The sequence below is a fragment of the Mustela lutreola genome, chromosome 8 (assembly GCF_030435805.1).
Source record: "Mustela lutreola isolate mMusLut2 chromosome 8, mMusLut2.pri, whole genome shotgun sequence".
Lineage (NCBI taxonomy): Eukaryota > Metazoa > Chordata > Mammalia > Carnivora > Mustelidae > Mustela > Mustela lutreola.
The window spans coordinates 82,907,731-82,925,242 of NC_081297.1; the positions used below are offsets into that span (position 1 = coordinate 82,907,731).

At 37.8% G+C, this 17,512-nt stretch overlaps 1 protein-coding gene across 1 annotated transcript in view; it reads right to left on the minus strand.

Moving 5' to 3' along the window:
• The window catches only part of ITPR2 (inositol 1,4,5-trisphosphate receptor type 2), a 502,139-nt gene that overhangs the window by 400,761 nt on the left and 83,866 nt on the right, over nucleotides 1–17,512 (minus strand). Inside the window, exons 3-5 of the mRNA XM_059185826.1 lie at nucleotides 7,683–7,798; nucleotides 6,793–6,879; nucleotides 4,653–4,811 (exon numbers count right to left, since the gene is read on the minus strand). Of these exons, the coding sequence (XP_059041809.1) occupies nucleotides 4,653–4,811; nucleotides 6,793–6,879; nucleotides 7,683–7,798 (362 nt within the window). The remainder of the gene's footprint in view (nucleotides 1–4,652; nucleotides 4,812–6,792; nucleotides 6,880–7,682; nucleotides 7,799–17,512) is intronic.

Consider the following 17,512-nt stretch of genomic DNA (forward strand, 5'->3'; position numbering starts at 1 on the left):
GCTCAATTCTCACATAGAACTGCTCACCATCTCAGAAATGAAAACTAATATGTCTCTTTGCATATTTCTTACCAAGTATTATACTATATTAGTTGGACAGATAACTGAAAAAACAAATTAGGACTCAGAAAATAAAAATAAACAAAACTTCTCCTCCCTGTATCTTAACCTAGACCAAGGCTTTCAGGAACATAATTTCATATTTCCAATTTAAATTAAGCTTTTATGGGTTATATACGGGAGTCTACATTCACACATAGTTCTGTTGTCACAAACTATGATAAAGAAGCCTCAAGCTCACTATTCAAGCAGAGGGAAGTTAGTTGTTCTTAGGTTTGCAGAAGTAGCTTCTACCGCTCACAGGATTGGTCTCTATTCATCACCTGCTTTTCAAGTCCATCATCAGTCGGATGCTGGTGCTGGGACTCAGCAAAGCCATCATAGAAGCTCTCTATGCACAGATAAGGGAATACCATAAAAAAACAATGTGAATGGAGAGGGGGAGGGGGCAGAGCTGGGCTCTCTTTGTGTAAAAAAAAGGAGGGGGGAGTGAGGGAGGAAGAGTACAAGCATCAGAAATCTTTCTAGAAGTTTACTGTGGTACAGGGGACAGAAGACACTGGGGAGCCGGAAAAAAGGTTAAGAGACTTTAAGCAATGTATCTTTATATTGTTTTCTATCTTTGAACCAAAATGGGTTAAGTATTTTTTAAAAATTAAGTATAAGCAGAAACATATAAAAGTCAATGTAACATAAACATACGTCGAACATCCCCTTCCAAAACATGTACATACACACACACACACACACACACACACTTGATATCACCGCACATGATACCACGGTAGCTCCGACTCTCAGGGCCAGAAGGAAGTCCACACAGCCATCCGTACTATGAATATTGGGACTTAATACACATCATGCTGGTGCTATACCTGATATTCCAAGTTCTTAAAGAACAACTGGATCTGGTCTACAATGTCTTTCTTATTTGCATCAGATAAACATTGGCCAATGAACTGCTAAATATAATGATATATTCTAGCTATGTCCTTCCAATTAAAAGAATATTTTTGTTTGCACCTATATCCATTGATCTGAGTCAGTTTTCTTATTTCTTATTTCTTTTCTTATTTACTATTTTCTTATAGTTTTCTGTAAGTTTTGGGTCAATCCATATGTAATATTTATTTCAAAACACCACCCGGAAAGTCTTCTACTATATATTTTTAAGAGATCAGCCATATAGCCAAAATGCTCTAAACAGCAAGGGTTCATAAAAACAGTAATAACAAATAGAATCTAACATTAATTCACTCATTTCCAAGTCTTCAGTCTTATTCTTGACAATGGTTACTTGGACTAACCAAGGTGGGAAAAAAAAAAAATCTTGTACATGCAATGGACCAGATGCTAATCAAAAGAAATAAAAAGAACAGATGAGTGCAAAAAGAATACAGAAGTGTGACAAATAGTCCCTGTTCTCAGGGAATTCACACGTAATTAGACAACTTGGAAAATATCAAACTTGATAATATGCTCTGAAGCATGTAGCCTGGGACTAGTCCACTGATGTAGTCTGATGCCTTCTGAGAAGCTGTGTATTTAATAAGGAACTTAAGGGTGTCATCATTTTCTGCCACATCACACTCACCCTAGTACACAAACATCTTCTAAAAATCCCAATTCCAGGGCACCTAGGTGGCTCAGTGGGTTAAAGCCTCTGCCTCCAGCTCGGGTCACGGTCCCAGGGTCCTGGGATCAAGCCTGGCATCGGGCTCTCTGCTCAGCAGGGAGTCTGCTTCTTCCTCTCTCTCTCTGCCTGCCTCTGCCTACTTGTGATTTCTGTCGGTCAAATAAACAAATAAAAAAAAAATATTTTAAAGGGGCACCTGGGTGGCTTAGGGGGTTAAAGCCTCTGACATCGGCTCAGGTCATGATCTCAGGGTCCTGGGATGGAGCCCCACATCGGGCTCTCTGCTCAGCGGGGAGCCTGCTTCCTCCTCTCTCTCTCCTGCCTCTCTGCCTACTTGTGATCTGTCTGTCAAATAAATAAATAAAATCTTTAAAAAATAAAAAATCTTTTTAAAAAAAATTCCAATTCCAAAAGCACTTCTGTTGATTCTATGCAACAGCCATGAAGATCCAAGCTGTGATTTTACTGGAAATACAGAGCAATATAATACCACTGGCAGCTACCCTTCTTTGGAAGTGACACTTGGCGTGGCATTGCAGTAGAAACCAATGCAGCAGGGATCTAGTCCTGCCTTCGCTAGAATTCTAAGAGATCCAGTTTTGCAAAATTATAAAATCTACTTGCTGTTTGAAGAGGCTCTTTGTCCAAGAGTTGAATTTTTCTCTTCACTGAAAGACTATCTGGGCTCTTCTCCTTTTTAAAATCTACTCTCAAGGTAAAAAACTCATGTCTTCTCAGATCAAAGTTGAAAATGAAAAATTAACCACTCAATCATGGGAAAATAAATGAAAATGAAATATTTATGTACTCTGCTATCCCCAATGACTTTCTAACTACACAACAGCAAACAAGATCCTCCTTACAGCCGAAATGTTGAGGGATCCCTGAATCTATTTTTCCCCAAAAACTATCCAACTCATCATTCTATAAATAGTAGAACCCAGAGATTTTTGAGGCTATGAGCATTTTTCTCCCCAAACTATCATCAGCCTCACTCTTAACATTCATTTCAGTCACTAAACATCTTATTGGATACTCACAACCTGAATCTCAACTTACTAATTGCTTAATAGTAACATGTAATTTTAAAAATCCTTTGAACCTTACAATTTCCTTTTCCTAGCTTAATATGCTTTTCAAGAAAATGAGTAGTAATTAAATCACTTGTTATGAAGTGACAGTATTTCCAACTGCCCTCAATAAAATACATTGTAGAATTTTAGAATGATACTTATTGCTAGGGAATGCCACCCAATCCTAGAGAAGAAAAGGAGCACTACAATACAATTATTTGTATGGCAAACAGGTGGATGTGGGTGTGCTTATGTTTTCGCAGCAATCTTAATCACATACAATAGCTACACAATGGTGAGCGACAACAGTGAGCTGTTCCAGCAAAAAGCAATGTGGAAGGTTGTTGTAGCCATGCTTTATGGAAACATCTACAGAAGGAGGGTTTCTATATTGCACTTCACAATTACACTGTCCATTTTACCAAGACGGAATGCTTGGGTAGGAGGTTCCCCCCACCCCAGTACAACTAATTATTTGAAATAGTTCATTACATTCAACTCTCAGTGGATCCTATAAAGGCCTTTGGGAACAAGAAAGGACTAGAATATATAAATAAATAAACAAATAGAATGAATTTATAAAATCCACAGCTAATCGAAAGGCCCTAATTTATCCAATCATTTCCAAGAAAGGGCACCAGAAGACATGGGGTGTTCTTAAACTGCATAATCAGTCCCTAAATAATTGAGAGTTGATTGTAATTAACTACCTACTGAAATTAACATATAGATCATGCTCAGAGCACACATCACTTGATGCCAAAAAATAAACAAGTAGGACTTTTTTTTTTTTTTTTTTTTTTTAAGGAATCCAACACAAGACTTAAGGTGCCTTACATTCCTGCATGCCATGCATCTCCCAAACCTTACCTAAGGAAGATATCATCAGATCATTTATTAACCAAATTAAACCATGAAGCTTGCATCCTGTGGAATTGAATTTGTATTTCAAAATTCACTGAAAATAGAGATTCACTATAAAAGAGGGTATTTCTAGGACAAGAAATATCCAAAACAAATTTGAAATGTAATCCAAGTATTAAGAAACCCATCAGAATAATTATATTTTTATATTGCTTTGAATGTATAAGGTTAAGTTTTTTTAAATCTCAACTCTTTTTCTTGACACCTGACCCAATACTTGTAAGGTATTCTACTTACAAAAGTTATTCAGTATTTATTGAGTATTTCTCATGTGCTAGGAATTGTCACTAGCTACTTTATTACAAACAAAAATATCCAACAATTGACCCTATTGAATCATTTCACATAATTTTTATGTTCCCTACTCTATAAACTAGTGGGAAATGCTTGAGCAACTACTAAAATTTACATGATACAACATATATATATTCCCAAACATATTTTAAATATTGTCATCAATAAGCAAGTACCCATCTATATAGCTCCTCATACTTCATACATCTTTAAGATGTATAGACCATAAATAGCTGAAGATAGAGCAAGTAAATGAAATATCATCGTAAGTCACTGTTACTCTCTATTAATTCAAAGGGATAAACAACATTTCCTAAGCATAGCTTTCTCTCCTTACAACCATGCTCCCTTCAGATTAGGAAAGGAAGCAAACTCTCTCCTTTGAAAGGTTCAGCCAATATTAACATTACTTAAATTCTTTCACATGAATTCTAGCTGGAAGATGATTTTTTAATTAACCTGAATTTTGTCTTTTTATGATTCCCAAGCACAATTTGCACTATAAATAGTTTTAGCCTATTAAAGAGATTACCATAAAAATAATGTGTTGATTGAAAATCACACGTCCTCTCTTTGTGCCTTTGTGCTATCTGGATTCTCTCACTTATTAACAGTTATTGTCTTTAGGAACACATTCTTTCTCTCTTAATTTTATTTTTACATACATTGTCACCCTCACTTCTCAGCTTCCAGAAGGGATGAATATAAAACCAAGACCCTTCATTTCCTGCAGCATCCAAGGACACACGCATGGCATTCTTCTCCAGTAAAGCAGGTAATCTCTTGTTGACAGTCAGATACTTGTTGCTTTTTATATGCAGCAGCTGTGGGGGGAAAGATATAACTGCCTTTATTCTTCCATGTCCTCTGTTAATTACATGTATGCATTTGTACATATATTTTGTGTCCACATGCTATAGCTTCGAGTGCAGGTTAAACAAAGGTGCTCTTTTCTCGCTTTATACTCGCCATCTTCCCAAGCTGACTTTCTCAGGTTCCTCTTCACCTCCAGCCCACAATGAACAGGGCTCATGGAGAAATCAAACCAGAGCAGATCTCTGAAAATTTTCATCTACTGATAAATAATAGGATAAAACCAGGCTTCCCAAAGGAGACCAGGAAATGCCCTGAAATCTCATTCTCTCCATTCCTGCACAGACACAAAACCAGAATATACTAAGAAAAATAACCAAGAAGCTAAATAATGGACCAAACCTCTTAGTGTCATTAACTATCCTTGCCACGGGCAGCCCTACTTCTTCCTCTGTGAAGAGGCGGGCTTTGCATCCCAAATAATTCCTGCAGGAGGACACTGATCCTACTCCCTTCTCAGATGAGCAAAGGAAACACCATTTCTCAGACTTTTTGGACCCTGTGGACAAAACCTTCCCAAGACTTTATTCCACCAAGCAAGAAAGCTAAAACAAATAACCTTTCCTGTCTATTATGACAATCATTTCAAAACAGAGTGGTCATTTTCATATTTACAATATAAGAAAGAAATTCTCTTCTGAGCCAACGAAACCCTCACGGCCCAACCCTACTCCTTCAGAATCTACCTTGATAGGGCATGTGGTTTGGTCCATAACTGACCACCCAAACATTTGCACTTCCACCTCCTGACAAAAAAAAAAAAAAAATAGACTCCACTTGCTGGCACTTCATATGAATCAAAATTTGGTTAAGAAAAACTCTACTAATGGAGGACTGCTCAAGGGACATGCAACCCACCCACTGGCGTCCTATAATCTGCCATTAGATGAGGTCCTACATCCGGGTTGCTACAGAGCCAGGCGCTCTCATCTTGTCCCAGGAGAGGGACAAGATGGTCCTGTGGGCTGCCATTCTGCCACTGGCCAATAACAAAACATCGGGCGATACTATGTTTTAAAACAGCTCTATGAAACACCTCATTGTAGTGTTTATTGTAAGGAAGTTGTTAAGGCTGTTATTGACTCTATTAAACAGTGTCCTCTTTATGAGAGCTCATTGGAGAAATACTTCTCTGGTTTTCCTGGCAACATTTGTGCTTCCAGACCTTTGACTCAGTTCTATGTCAAGGGCCTCCTAGGGGAGTGCTGTAGGATACTCTGCTTCCCTTACAGCAAGGATAAGACTTCCAGGCAAAGCTGAGCAGACTTTACAAGATGGATTTTATAAACACGCCTCCCCCCTGACTTCACCTTAGTCGCTGAACCACCTTTCTTTCCCTTTGACCCAGTTGCCTTATTTATTTCTATTTTATCTTATGTGGTATGTATTTTTGAAAATGCCTTGCATTCTTTTTGGAACAAGGTGGGGCACATATTAACAAATAAGCAAGTAAAAAGCTAAAAGATCTAAGAGAAGCACAAGAGAGGGATGCAGCCTGAGATAAATCAGTGAAATAACTTGTTTAATAACAATTCAAGGATGGTTTCCATATAGAAGTACAATAGGAAACTTTTCTTCTCTCTACAAAATGAAAAATAAAGCTTCAGGTGTTACATGGTAGTCCCATCAATTCTAAAGGAAGATTTTAGTAGAGACCTTTAAAAATTATGTTTCCCCATCTTCATCCTTTTGATGTAATAATGACCTGTGCATATTATCCAGAATAATTCACTTCCTTATGTGTATGCATCAGACACATTCACAAACATAGAGAAAACTGTGCTGAACATCAACTGAAAATATCATGATATCCGTAATCTTCATGAAAGAACTATTATATCCTCAAATTTTTAATGCAGCTTGACATGCCTATACAAATGAAAATTACCCATCAGATAGTCACCGTTTTTAAGAGAGAGTAAACAGACTTACTTGTATAACATTGCTGTATTTCACAATTTCTCCCAACAGTTTCTTATTCTCTGATTCATTTTGTTTTTGTTCCAGTTCTGCAGCATGCTGTAAAATGATTATCAAACACTCAGCATGGAAACATAGTAAACAGAGTACAACAATTAACAGCAACAACAACAACAGAAAACAGGTTATTTTAGGAACAAGGACTATAACCATGAATAAAATGGGCTGGTTGCTTTACTCTTGGTACTGTGGATAAGGGACCAACCATTAAATAAATGACTGTATGATCACGGTCTCAATTTGATGCTGAAATGTGGCCAAAAAATATCTTGGGATGCTTTTAGGTTAAAAATGTCAGAAAAGTACTAGGCTCTTTGGTCTTACAAAATTAATTTCAGAAGGAATACTGTCAGACAAACCAAATAATATAAAAATAGCAGGTGAATTTCAAAAGACTCAAAATAGTTTCAGTTCTGAAAGTAACAGGAATTTTAATAGCACAAAATTTTAAGTTCTATCAAATTTACATTCAGCCCAAACCAGAAGCAACAGACTTTCAATTTCTTTTTCTAGTCTTTCAAGAAAAAAATTAAGTACTATGCCAAGTAAAATATAACTGGATTTGAGATTCCTACAGAGATTCTGAATTGTTTCCAGTTTGATGTGAATCTCCAAATTAGTCTGGCACACCCTAAGAATTAGCAGCAGGAGTGTATTAGCTCCATGCCAGGAAACGAGAGGATCATAACCTGTGACTTCAAAGTCCCTTCCACTTTCAATGTGTTGCTACATCTATTCTAAATCTCTGTGCATTGAGTGAAATCACTAAGATACAAAATAGCTGGTTTGTTATTGCTGTTCTGCGTCTAGCCTAAGCCAGACCAATGGAAACTAGCCCTTACCTGTAATTTCTTCAGCAAGGCTGCCTCTGTGTGGTTCCCCTGTTTGGCTTGCTTAGCTTTCCAATATTGTTTCTGGGCAGAATATCGGTTCATAGGGCACACCTTAAAGAGGCAGTCTATGACAAAGCAACAAACAAAAACACTGTAACTAAGGCAACCAGCATTTCTTAGATTTTCCTTTTAGCCTAGCCTTGGAACCTTTAATCCCTGAGTAGAAAGAACACCGAGCCCATCTCCCAAACTCCCCCATAACATCCATTCCAAATAATTATTTAGATTGCTAAAATACCTTCTGCTTCATTAGTTTAGGTTTTTGAAAAGCTAACATAGCTAGTGTAATTTATTAAAAAGTCAAGTCAACATAATCATTACATTATATATAAGGTACTTCTTAATGACAATGAGGTACCTGGTCTTAGGAAGTGAATAGAATGAGATTAGTGGTTCTCACTACTTTACCTCACCCTGCAAATTTAATTATTTATTCATGGTATGTATCTTTGACAGCCAACGTAATGCAAAAAGTAGAAACAATCAATCACAACAATTACATCTCAGAGGTGCCTGGGTGGCTCAGTCGGTTGACTGTCTGACTCTTGATTTCACCTCAAGTCATGATCTCAGGGTCATTAGATCGAGCCCCGCATCAGACTCCTTGCGATGCTTGAGATTCTCTCTCTCCCTCTCCCCTTGCTCCTCTCCCCGCTCATGCTTGCTCACTCTCTCTCAAATAAATAAATAAATCTTTTTAAAAATAAATAATTACACCGCCCTGTTGATGAATGGATCAAGAAGATGTGGTATATATACACGATGGAATACTATGCAGCCATCAAAAGAAATGAAATCTTGCCATTTGCAACAACGTGGATGGAACTAGAGCGTATCATGCTTAGCGAAATAAGTCAAGCAGAGAAAGACAACTATCATATGATCTCCCTGATATGAGGAAGTGGTGATGCAACATGGAGGCTTAAGTGGGTAGAAGAATAAATGAAACAAGATGGGATTGGGAGGGAGACAAACCATAAGTGACTCTTAATCTCACAAAACAAACTGAGGGTTGCCGGGGGGAGGGGGTTGGGGAGAAGGGGGTGGGATTATGGACATTGGGGAGGGTATGTGATTTGGTGAGTGCTGTGAAGTGTGTAAACCTGGTGATTCACAGACCTGGGGATAAAAATATATGTATATAAAAAATAAAAAAAAAAAAAAAAAAAAAAAAAAAAAAAAAAAAAAAAAAAAAAAAAAAAAAATAATTAATTAAATCGCATTTCGGTCACCCATTCCCCAAGTTTCCATATATCTGTACTAAATATCAAGATGGGACATCACAGTGGAATAATACAGGGAGTGTTATCTCTAAGTCAAAAGCCAAATATATTTTTTCTTTTTAATGAGGATGTTACAAATGTGATGAAAGAATCCTTCCAGTAACTACCAACAATCCTTCCATACAATGATTTTGTATGTTTGTGAAATGGACTACAAACCAGAATAAAGATTAACTCTCAATATTCTATGATAAAGAAGTAGGGATGCAGAAAACCCCAACATTATCTTCATTTTTTTTTTCACAAAAAAACTGTATTAACTTAATGTGATATACTTACTTTATTTTGGTTGATGTGTTAATATTTAGGGTCATTCTCACTTTTTAAATATGTATCACAAAAATAAAATTCGAGGGGCACCTCGTGGCTCAGTTGGATAAGGGGCTGCCTTCAGTTCAGGTCATGATCCCAGAGTCCTGGGATCAAGCCCCTGCATGGGGCTCCTTGATCAGCAGGGAGTCTACTTCTTTCTCTGGCCTTCACCCCACTTGTGCTCTCTCTTACTTGCTCTCAAAAAAATAAAATCTTTTTAAAAATAAAATAAAATTCAGTCAATTTCACTACATTCTTGACTATATTATATATACTCAATCTTTTCTCTTTAAAAATAATTATAAAATTGGGGCACCTGGGTGGCTGGGTTAGTTAAGCATCTGCCTTTGGTTCACATCATGGTCTTGGGGTTCTGGGATGGAGCCCCACATTGAGCTATCTGCTCAATGGGGAGCCTGCTTTTCTCTGTCCCTCTACCCTCCCCCTGCTCAGGCTCATGCTCTCTCTCTTTCAAATAAATAAACAAAATCTTTAAAAAAATAATTACTAAATTAAGTGATGGACTTGATCTCTTTTCAAATCTCTCTTACAGTTCTAAATGGCATAAAATGACCAAGAAATATGACTATACACTTTCAAAGAAAATTTAAAAACACAGAAAAAGCAGTGACCCTTTCTACAGCTTGTACTTATAAGCAAGTTCTATTGATTGTCCTCCCACCTGATATACATACAGGCTACAGAAAACTATTCATTTCTGGCTTAAAAGCTACTGGAGGAGTAAACATTTCATACATAGCAGGAAAACAGACACCTTCCACCCACTGAAAGTAGGCGGAGAGACCATCACAATTATAGTACGATTTAGGTATCACCCCTTGGCACATGTGTGTGAGAACCTAATAACTAGACCTCAAAACTGTTTCCCTTGGCAATATATTTTATAAGCCCTAGAAATTATTTCCTACATATCAGTAACTACCAAGAAAATATACAAATTTTTTTAACACCAATATAGAGGCTGTGAATATCACAAAAGGAATGTTCCTAATGTAATGGGAGAGACTATTCTGTTCTGTATAGGCCAGAAGTTGAATTCTACATTGTCTAAGTGTAGCAAAAACACAGCTCCATATTCAAGTTGAACTGAACTCCATGACCTGTAGCCTATACTTCTGACTTCATCCATCCAGGAAAAGAAAGAAAAATGTGTCCCTCCATTACTTCAGATTCTTAACTAAATTCATTAGGAAATGGTCCTTTAAGGGAGAAAATATTTTTTCTAGATCACCCCAGTCACCCTCCTAATTAGTGGTATCTTTGGGTAGCTGGCAAGCAGACTGTGAGCGTCACGGTCCTGATCATTGTGGCTGAGTTTATTGTGAAGTGAAGCCAAACATTCAGCCAAACCGTGCTGACTGGCCTGGTTGTGCTGCTAGGTGCTAAGAACCAGGTCCTGTCCCCCAAAAGTTCACAGTCTTGTGGATGAGACAGTGTTGGAAGTTTCACGCTGGGGCTCTTCAGAAGGTACCACAGGACACAAAGATGCATGTCGCCCACTTCACCAGGGGAGGTCAGAATAGTCCACCCAATGAAGACACAAACCAAGTTTGAACGAACCAATATTAACTCAGCACATTGCCAAGGGGGTTCAAATGCACACAGGGGAGGAGGGGCATGCCACACAGAGCCCATGGCAGGTACAAAGGCAGAGAAGGAGACTGCCAAGGGACCTGTCAGCCATATAGGAAACTACAGCCTAGGCTATGAATTGAGAATGGAGTGGCTGCCCAAAGTCGGGATCTGTAGAGCACTATGTGCTAGATTAGGAGAAGGGACTGCATTTCCTGGAAATGTCAAACTCTTAAAGAACTTGATGCTCTTCAGTGTGTGAAAGAGGATGTGAAGGAAAGTCAAGGGGACCCGCAGGAAGCCCTCTGCCGGCATGCTGGGGGACAGCGAGCATCTGAATGTGGGCTGTCCAGTCGTCGGGGGCTAGCCATAGACTTCTAAGAAAAAAGCAGAGTCAACAGGCTGAATAACCAGTGAGATGTGGTGTGGGGAAAAGCTAGAAGAAAGGAGGGTGAAGATGGCCAGATGAACAAGCTTTCGTCCATGGTGTCTGAGATGCAAAGCCTCGGATTTCAAAAGCTTTTCCATCGTCAGGGCCCTGGTTCCCTGGTCATCCTCAGCAGCCCCCAACTGGCCACATCTCATTCCCCGCTACAGTAAATAAAGAACGGGTCCGTTTCTGTGTGGGAACTAGTATCAAGGGACTATTTTGGTTGATGGGAAAGAATGTGGAGCATACACAGATGTCCGTAAAAATGCTTTTCTTGTTGATGGTGGTGATGGTGACGGGGGTGTGTATGTGTGTGTGTTTAAGTCTCTCTTCCTTTTTGAGAAAACATAAAAAAGATCTACTGGTCTTGGGCGAGTCACATATCTTGTCTGATTCTCAATTTATTGCATAATTAAGGTGTTAATACCTGCCACGCCTCGTTCACAGGACTGCTGAGATTCGCAGAAAGAAAATCTTGTGAAAGTACTCTGTGAACTTGAAAACCTTATTATCAATGTAAGATATTATTATTAATATTGCTTCATTCATTCAGCAATTGCTCCCCAAAGATTAAGAAATGACCGAATCCTTACAGAGCTCCCAGCAAAGAGCAACAAGAAGCAGATTTCTCGGGTTGAACCTGAACACAAACCAAAAACGCTCAATTCACAACAAGGTGTTCACTGTGGTTTAAGATGCCACAGTGTGTGATAGTATAAAATTCTAAAATTTCCCAAAACAGCATGGCAGTGAGCAGAGGAGGCAATCTCTATTACCTTTAACATATGCAGACACAATCCCTCACACCAGCACAGGTGGAAACGTCCCACATTCACCCCCTCCCAAAACATCCCACATTCACCACCCCCCCCAAGTAGAAATCCCACTCTTTCAGAGCTATACTCTCTCACCCTGCCCTCTAGTATTTGTTGGTCTGCTCTTTCTCTAAATTCAAAGGTATATAAGAAAAAGGCTTTCTGGGGCACCTGGGTGGCTCAGCCAGTTAAGTCTCTGCCTTCAGCTCAGATCATGAACCCAGGATCCTAGGATCAAACCACACAATGGGCTCCCAGGAGGGAGTGTGCTTCTCCCTCTCCCTCTGCCTGTTGCTCCCCCTGCTTCTGCTCTCTCTTGCTATCTCTCTTCTCCTGTCAAATAAATAAATAAAATCTTTTTTAGAAAAAAAAAGTTAATTTTTAAAAAAAGACAAAGGTTTTCCAATCAGAAAGCAACCCAGTGTCTTTTGTTAGTTCAGTAACAACATTCTCTTCAGCATTTCAAGACTCAAAAAAAAAATTTTTTTAAAGGAAAGTTTTGCCTCATAGAGCCAACACTAAAAAAGCACAAATTAAAGGAAGTAACTTGAGTTAAATTTTTTAAAAAGCTTAACCTGAAGACCTAAGGTCAATAATTGCGCAGAATTACAGCAGCTCAGGAAATGTGAATAATCCTATAAAACATGATATATTCAGCTAGACAATATTATAAGAACAATGCCTTAGAATTAAAACCTTTTTTTTTTTTTTTTAACTACTCTGGAAGGAAAGTAAGCCTCCCAAAAGTGTTCACTTTAAACTGATAGAATCAGTAGCGTTTTTTGCCTGCTTCTAAATGCTAGTGGAGAAAAGAAATATGAAAGCCATTCAAACAGTATAGAGCATACAATGTGCATTCCGAAGAACTACCTTTTCCACATGATTCCATGTAAATCTGGTAGGAAACCAGTCTAAACCTCCATTTAACAACACCTATCTAAATAGTTCTGAAATGTTTTGCTTTGTATCTGTACTACATCTTTGCATCTAAGGCAGTTTCTACATCCCTAGAAACTGTCTATAGGACCCCATTTGGACTACTAGATGCAAAATTATGTAATGGCCAACAACTTCCTTTGGTAATGGTGGAAAGAAAACTTTCATTTCTCTACCCTCCTAAAGATGTTGTCAAATTTAAATGACACAAGACATTAAACCATCAGCAAATGCCTGTCACAAAGCAGGCATTCAACAAATGGCTCTTTCATGGTAGCCTATAAAATTACCTCATACTGATTACAAGGAACATGGTTGCCAAGGGCTTGATTATTTCCACGTGGAGAAAGGTGGAGAGAGAGGGCGTCTGGAGCCTTCCTTTTTCTCTTTATGACATAAACAGGATGCAGCAGCATTCAATGAATATTATGGGACCTTCCCAATGATAAAATGGAAAGTAGTAAGAAAACTCTCCCTAGGGTAAGGGACAGGCACACAAGGGGCCATCCGACACTAGTAATTAGAATTCAGAGTTGGTCAGAAGACAGGTAACACATTCATTAACTGAAAATGTAACTGTAGCTCTCTTTTGTCTTTTAGTTTCTCTAAGAAAGCACCCTGAAATACTGTGTTTGTATAAAAACTCTTTATGTTTAGAGTGTATTTTTAAAAAGAGTGTGTTTTGTTTCGCTTAGGCATGGAAATCTCAAAGGAAACCTCTACCTCCCTGGGTCATAGCCTAAGGCAAGGATAGAGAGGTTGTAAGAGTGAAAAAGTTCTCTAGAATTTTACCAAGGCCAAAGAAAATTTATTACAGGGATTATCAGACATTAAAGTTTATCAAAGTCCCTGGGTGGACAACCAGGAAGATGCAGGATAACTTCCTCTAGGCAAAAGTCAGCTATTTTACTACTAAAGAGAGAGAGAAATAGCTTTTTGTAGTTACAGACTCCTAGATGGCTAAAATGTTCAAACTCCAAGGGGCTTCAGATAAAATCTGATCTTTTCCTTCTTTGAGATAAAGAAGTAAAAATTCAGAATGAGCTGCTGAGGTTGTTCATGATAGAACCTCTATCTAGATCAAAGTAAATTGTCAATGTGAACAAGTTCAACCACACACAGGGTGCTTGAATGCCTTCACAGGGGACAGTCTGGCCTCATGGTAGTAGGGATGGTCAGACCACACTAGGTTTGCTCATTCCAGTTTACTACCCTGGAACACTTTATATAACACCAAGAGTACTATACATGGATAGTCAAGAGACCCTGAGAGTTAATCAGGATTATTTCACCCCCATCCCAGAGAAGGAAATGGAGGCTTTTCTTAAGACCACACCATTGGTAAGGAATCCAGCTGGAATTTGAACTGAGATCATCTGAACCCAACTCAGTGTTCTGTCACCTTGGGATGACACCATCTGGAAGCAAGTGTGTCATACAAAGGCAAAATCTGTACCACTTGAAAAGCTATTAAAATTGTACATGGACACCTCGAGGCCAGTTAGAACAAATCTAATCTGACTTCTATACCACGGCCCTAAATATGTGAAAACAGCATCCATCTCACATCCTGAGCTCATCTTTGGTTTGATTACCACAGCATGATCTCCTCACAAAATTCCATTTTTATTGCCAAATATGAAGAATACTTCCTCACAGTATATGAGATTTTAGCCAATTAAACATTGACTTGTTAAAGAATTTATTAAAGCAGTTATTAATGTATTTAGCAAGTATATGCAGTGGGGAAAAAAAACTGGTCAGAGAGTGAGATGTGCCTCGGTTTCCATGCTACCACAGTCTTGCAATGTGTTTGTGTGTGTGTGTGCGTGTGTATACACACACATATATCTCTACAATAATACCTCAAAAGAAACTAATTTAAAAAATGAAAAGAAAAGAAACTAATGAATAGTTTTTCATGGGAAATATGCCATATAGGCATATGTAATTAAATAAATCTTTTAAAACATCAATATGTTACAAAAATCTTAGTCTCAAAAACATTAATCACCTCATTCATACATTAATGGGTAAATACTCAAAAGTAAATGGAAATTTATTATGCTTCATTGGGAGTACAGAGAAAAATAAAATTCAAATGCATCAATGCTAATTTTCATTCTAGTCAAGCTTTAAACTTGAGCATTAGACAAACCATTATACAACAGATAAGTGGAATATTTATCAGAAAATCATAATGTATAATTTTGCAATCAATTATCCCATTCTCAAAGTGTCATATTAACATTAATAATCAAGAATGTCATAGACAGACTGATTCAGAAGTCTAAATGCAAGTTACCTTTCTTTTTAAAAAAAAAAAGATCTTATTTATTTATTTATTTATTTGAGAGAGAGCGAGAACATGAGCAGTTGCGAGGTGAGGGGGAGTCAGAGGGAGAGGGAGAAGCGGACTCCCAGTTAAGCATGGAGCCCGACATGGGGCCCCATCTCAGAACCCTAAGATCACAGTCTGAGCTGAAGGCAGACACTCAACTGACCGAGCCACCTAGGTGCCCCTAAATGCAAGTTTCTGAACCCAATTACACAAATACTAAGTTTGGAAAAAAAACAAACAGAAGTGAATTTATACAAACATAAATGCTTTGTATGTATATATATACCTAAAATATAGATACACATATATAATAGTTTTTATATAATATGTTCTATATTTTTTATTTATATTCTTATTTATGTTTATAATATACTATGGTGTCTCTTATATATCAATGGTTACCACATACATTCCCTCATTTAATTCTAAAAAACTTTTTTTTTTTGAGAAAGATTTTATTTTTTTATTTGACAGAGAGAAACACAGCGAGAGAGGGAAACACAAGCAGGGGGAGTGGGAGCAGGAGAAGCAGACTTCCCGCTTGAGCAGGGAGCTTGATGTGGGGCTCGATCCCAGGACCCTGGGATCATGACACAAGCCAAAGGCAATGCCTAATGACTGAGCCACCCAGGCACCCCTAATTCTAAAAATCTTTTAAGATAAAAGTTAGTTTTATGAATGAAGAAAGAGAAACTTGGCCTATTTTAGTGATTCATCCCAAAGTCTCAAAACTAGTTTTTAGACCTAATCCACATCAATCTGTCCCCAAAATCCACCACAATTTAATCAAAGGCATTCTGTATTTCTCAAATTAAAACACTCAATATGACAGTCTATCTTTCCCTGGTTTCATACTCCAAGAAATGCTGAACTTCTATAAGGACCAAAAATATTTAAGAGTATCTACGTATCTGCAGCTCTGACCTAAGAGAACAGCGAAGTAGCAAACTAGAAGCACTTGCGCAGAGAATTTTAGAGCATCACACCCTCTACTTCAAAAGTAACAACTTTCAAATAGCTGAACAATTAAACTGTTAATACAGATAAATTAACTTTATAGAGATAGCTCCCCTTTTTTAATCAATTTTAGCATGGCAATTATAACTCTAGGAATTTAAAAAAAACAACTTTTTAAGTCTAACGGGCTATTTTATGCCAATATAGTTATGTAATAGAAATATCTAGTTTGAAGAATTGCTTGCTATTCATCATCTAGGTACAGAATTAACTGCTATTCTCATATGGAAAACCTCAAACAAAACCAGTTCACTGTACTAGGTATTTTGTGGGCAGCAATGTATCCATATGAACAAAAAAGATCATAGACAGATGTCCTTCCATAGACAAATGGATAAAGAAGATGTGTCCATATACACAATGGAATATTACTCAGCCATCAAAAAGAATGAATACACAACTTTTCTATCAACAGGGATGGGACTGGAGGAGATTATGCTGAGTGAAATAAGTTGAGCAGAAAAGGTTAATTATCAGATGGTTTCACTTACTTGTGGAACATAAGGAATAATGTGGAAGACATTAGGAGAAGGAAAGAAAAAGTGAAGAGTGGGATATCAGAGGTTTCCTGATTTCCCACTCTTCACTTTCTCAGTTTGAGAAACAAACTGAGGACTCTGTGGACTCTGAGAAACAAACTGAGGGTTTTTAGAGGGGAGGAGGGTGGTGGGATGGGTGAACCTTGTGGTGGGTATTAAGGAAGGCAGTATTGCATGGAGCACTGAGTGTAATATGTAAACAATGAATCTTGGAACACTACACCAAAAACTAATGATATACTGTATGGTGACTAACATAGCACAATAAAAAATTAATTAATTAACTAAAAATAATTTTTTAAAAGATCATAGAGTCCTAATCAGCATTATCATTGTTGATTTATGCCCAAGTAAGACTAGCTTTCTATTGACTACTACCATGATTAAAGTATCTATCACTATAGACAATTTAGGAGTCAAGGGAAAACACTTGGGGCACCTGGGTAGCTCAGTCATTTAAGCCTCAGGCTCTTGATTTCCACTCAGGTCATGATCTTGGGGTCATGAGATCTA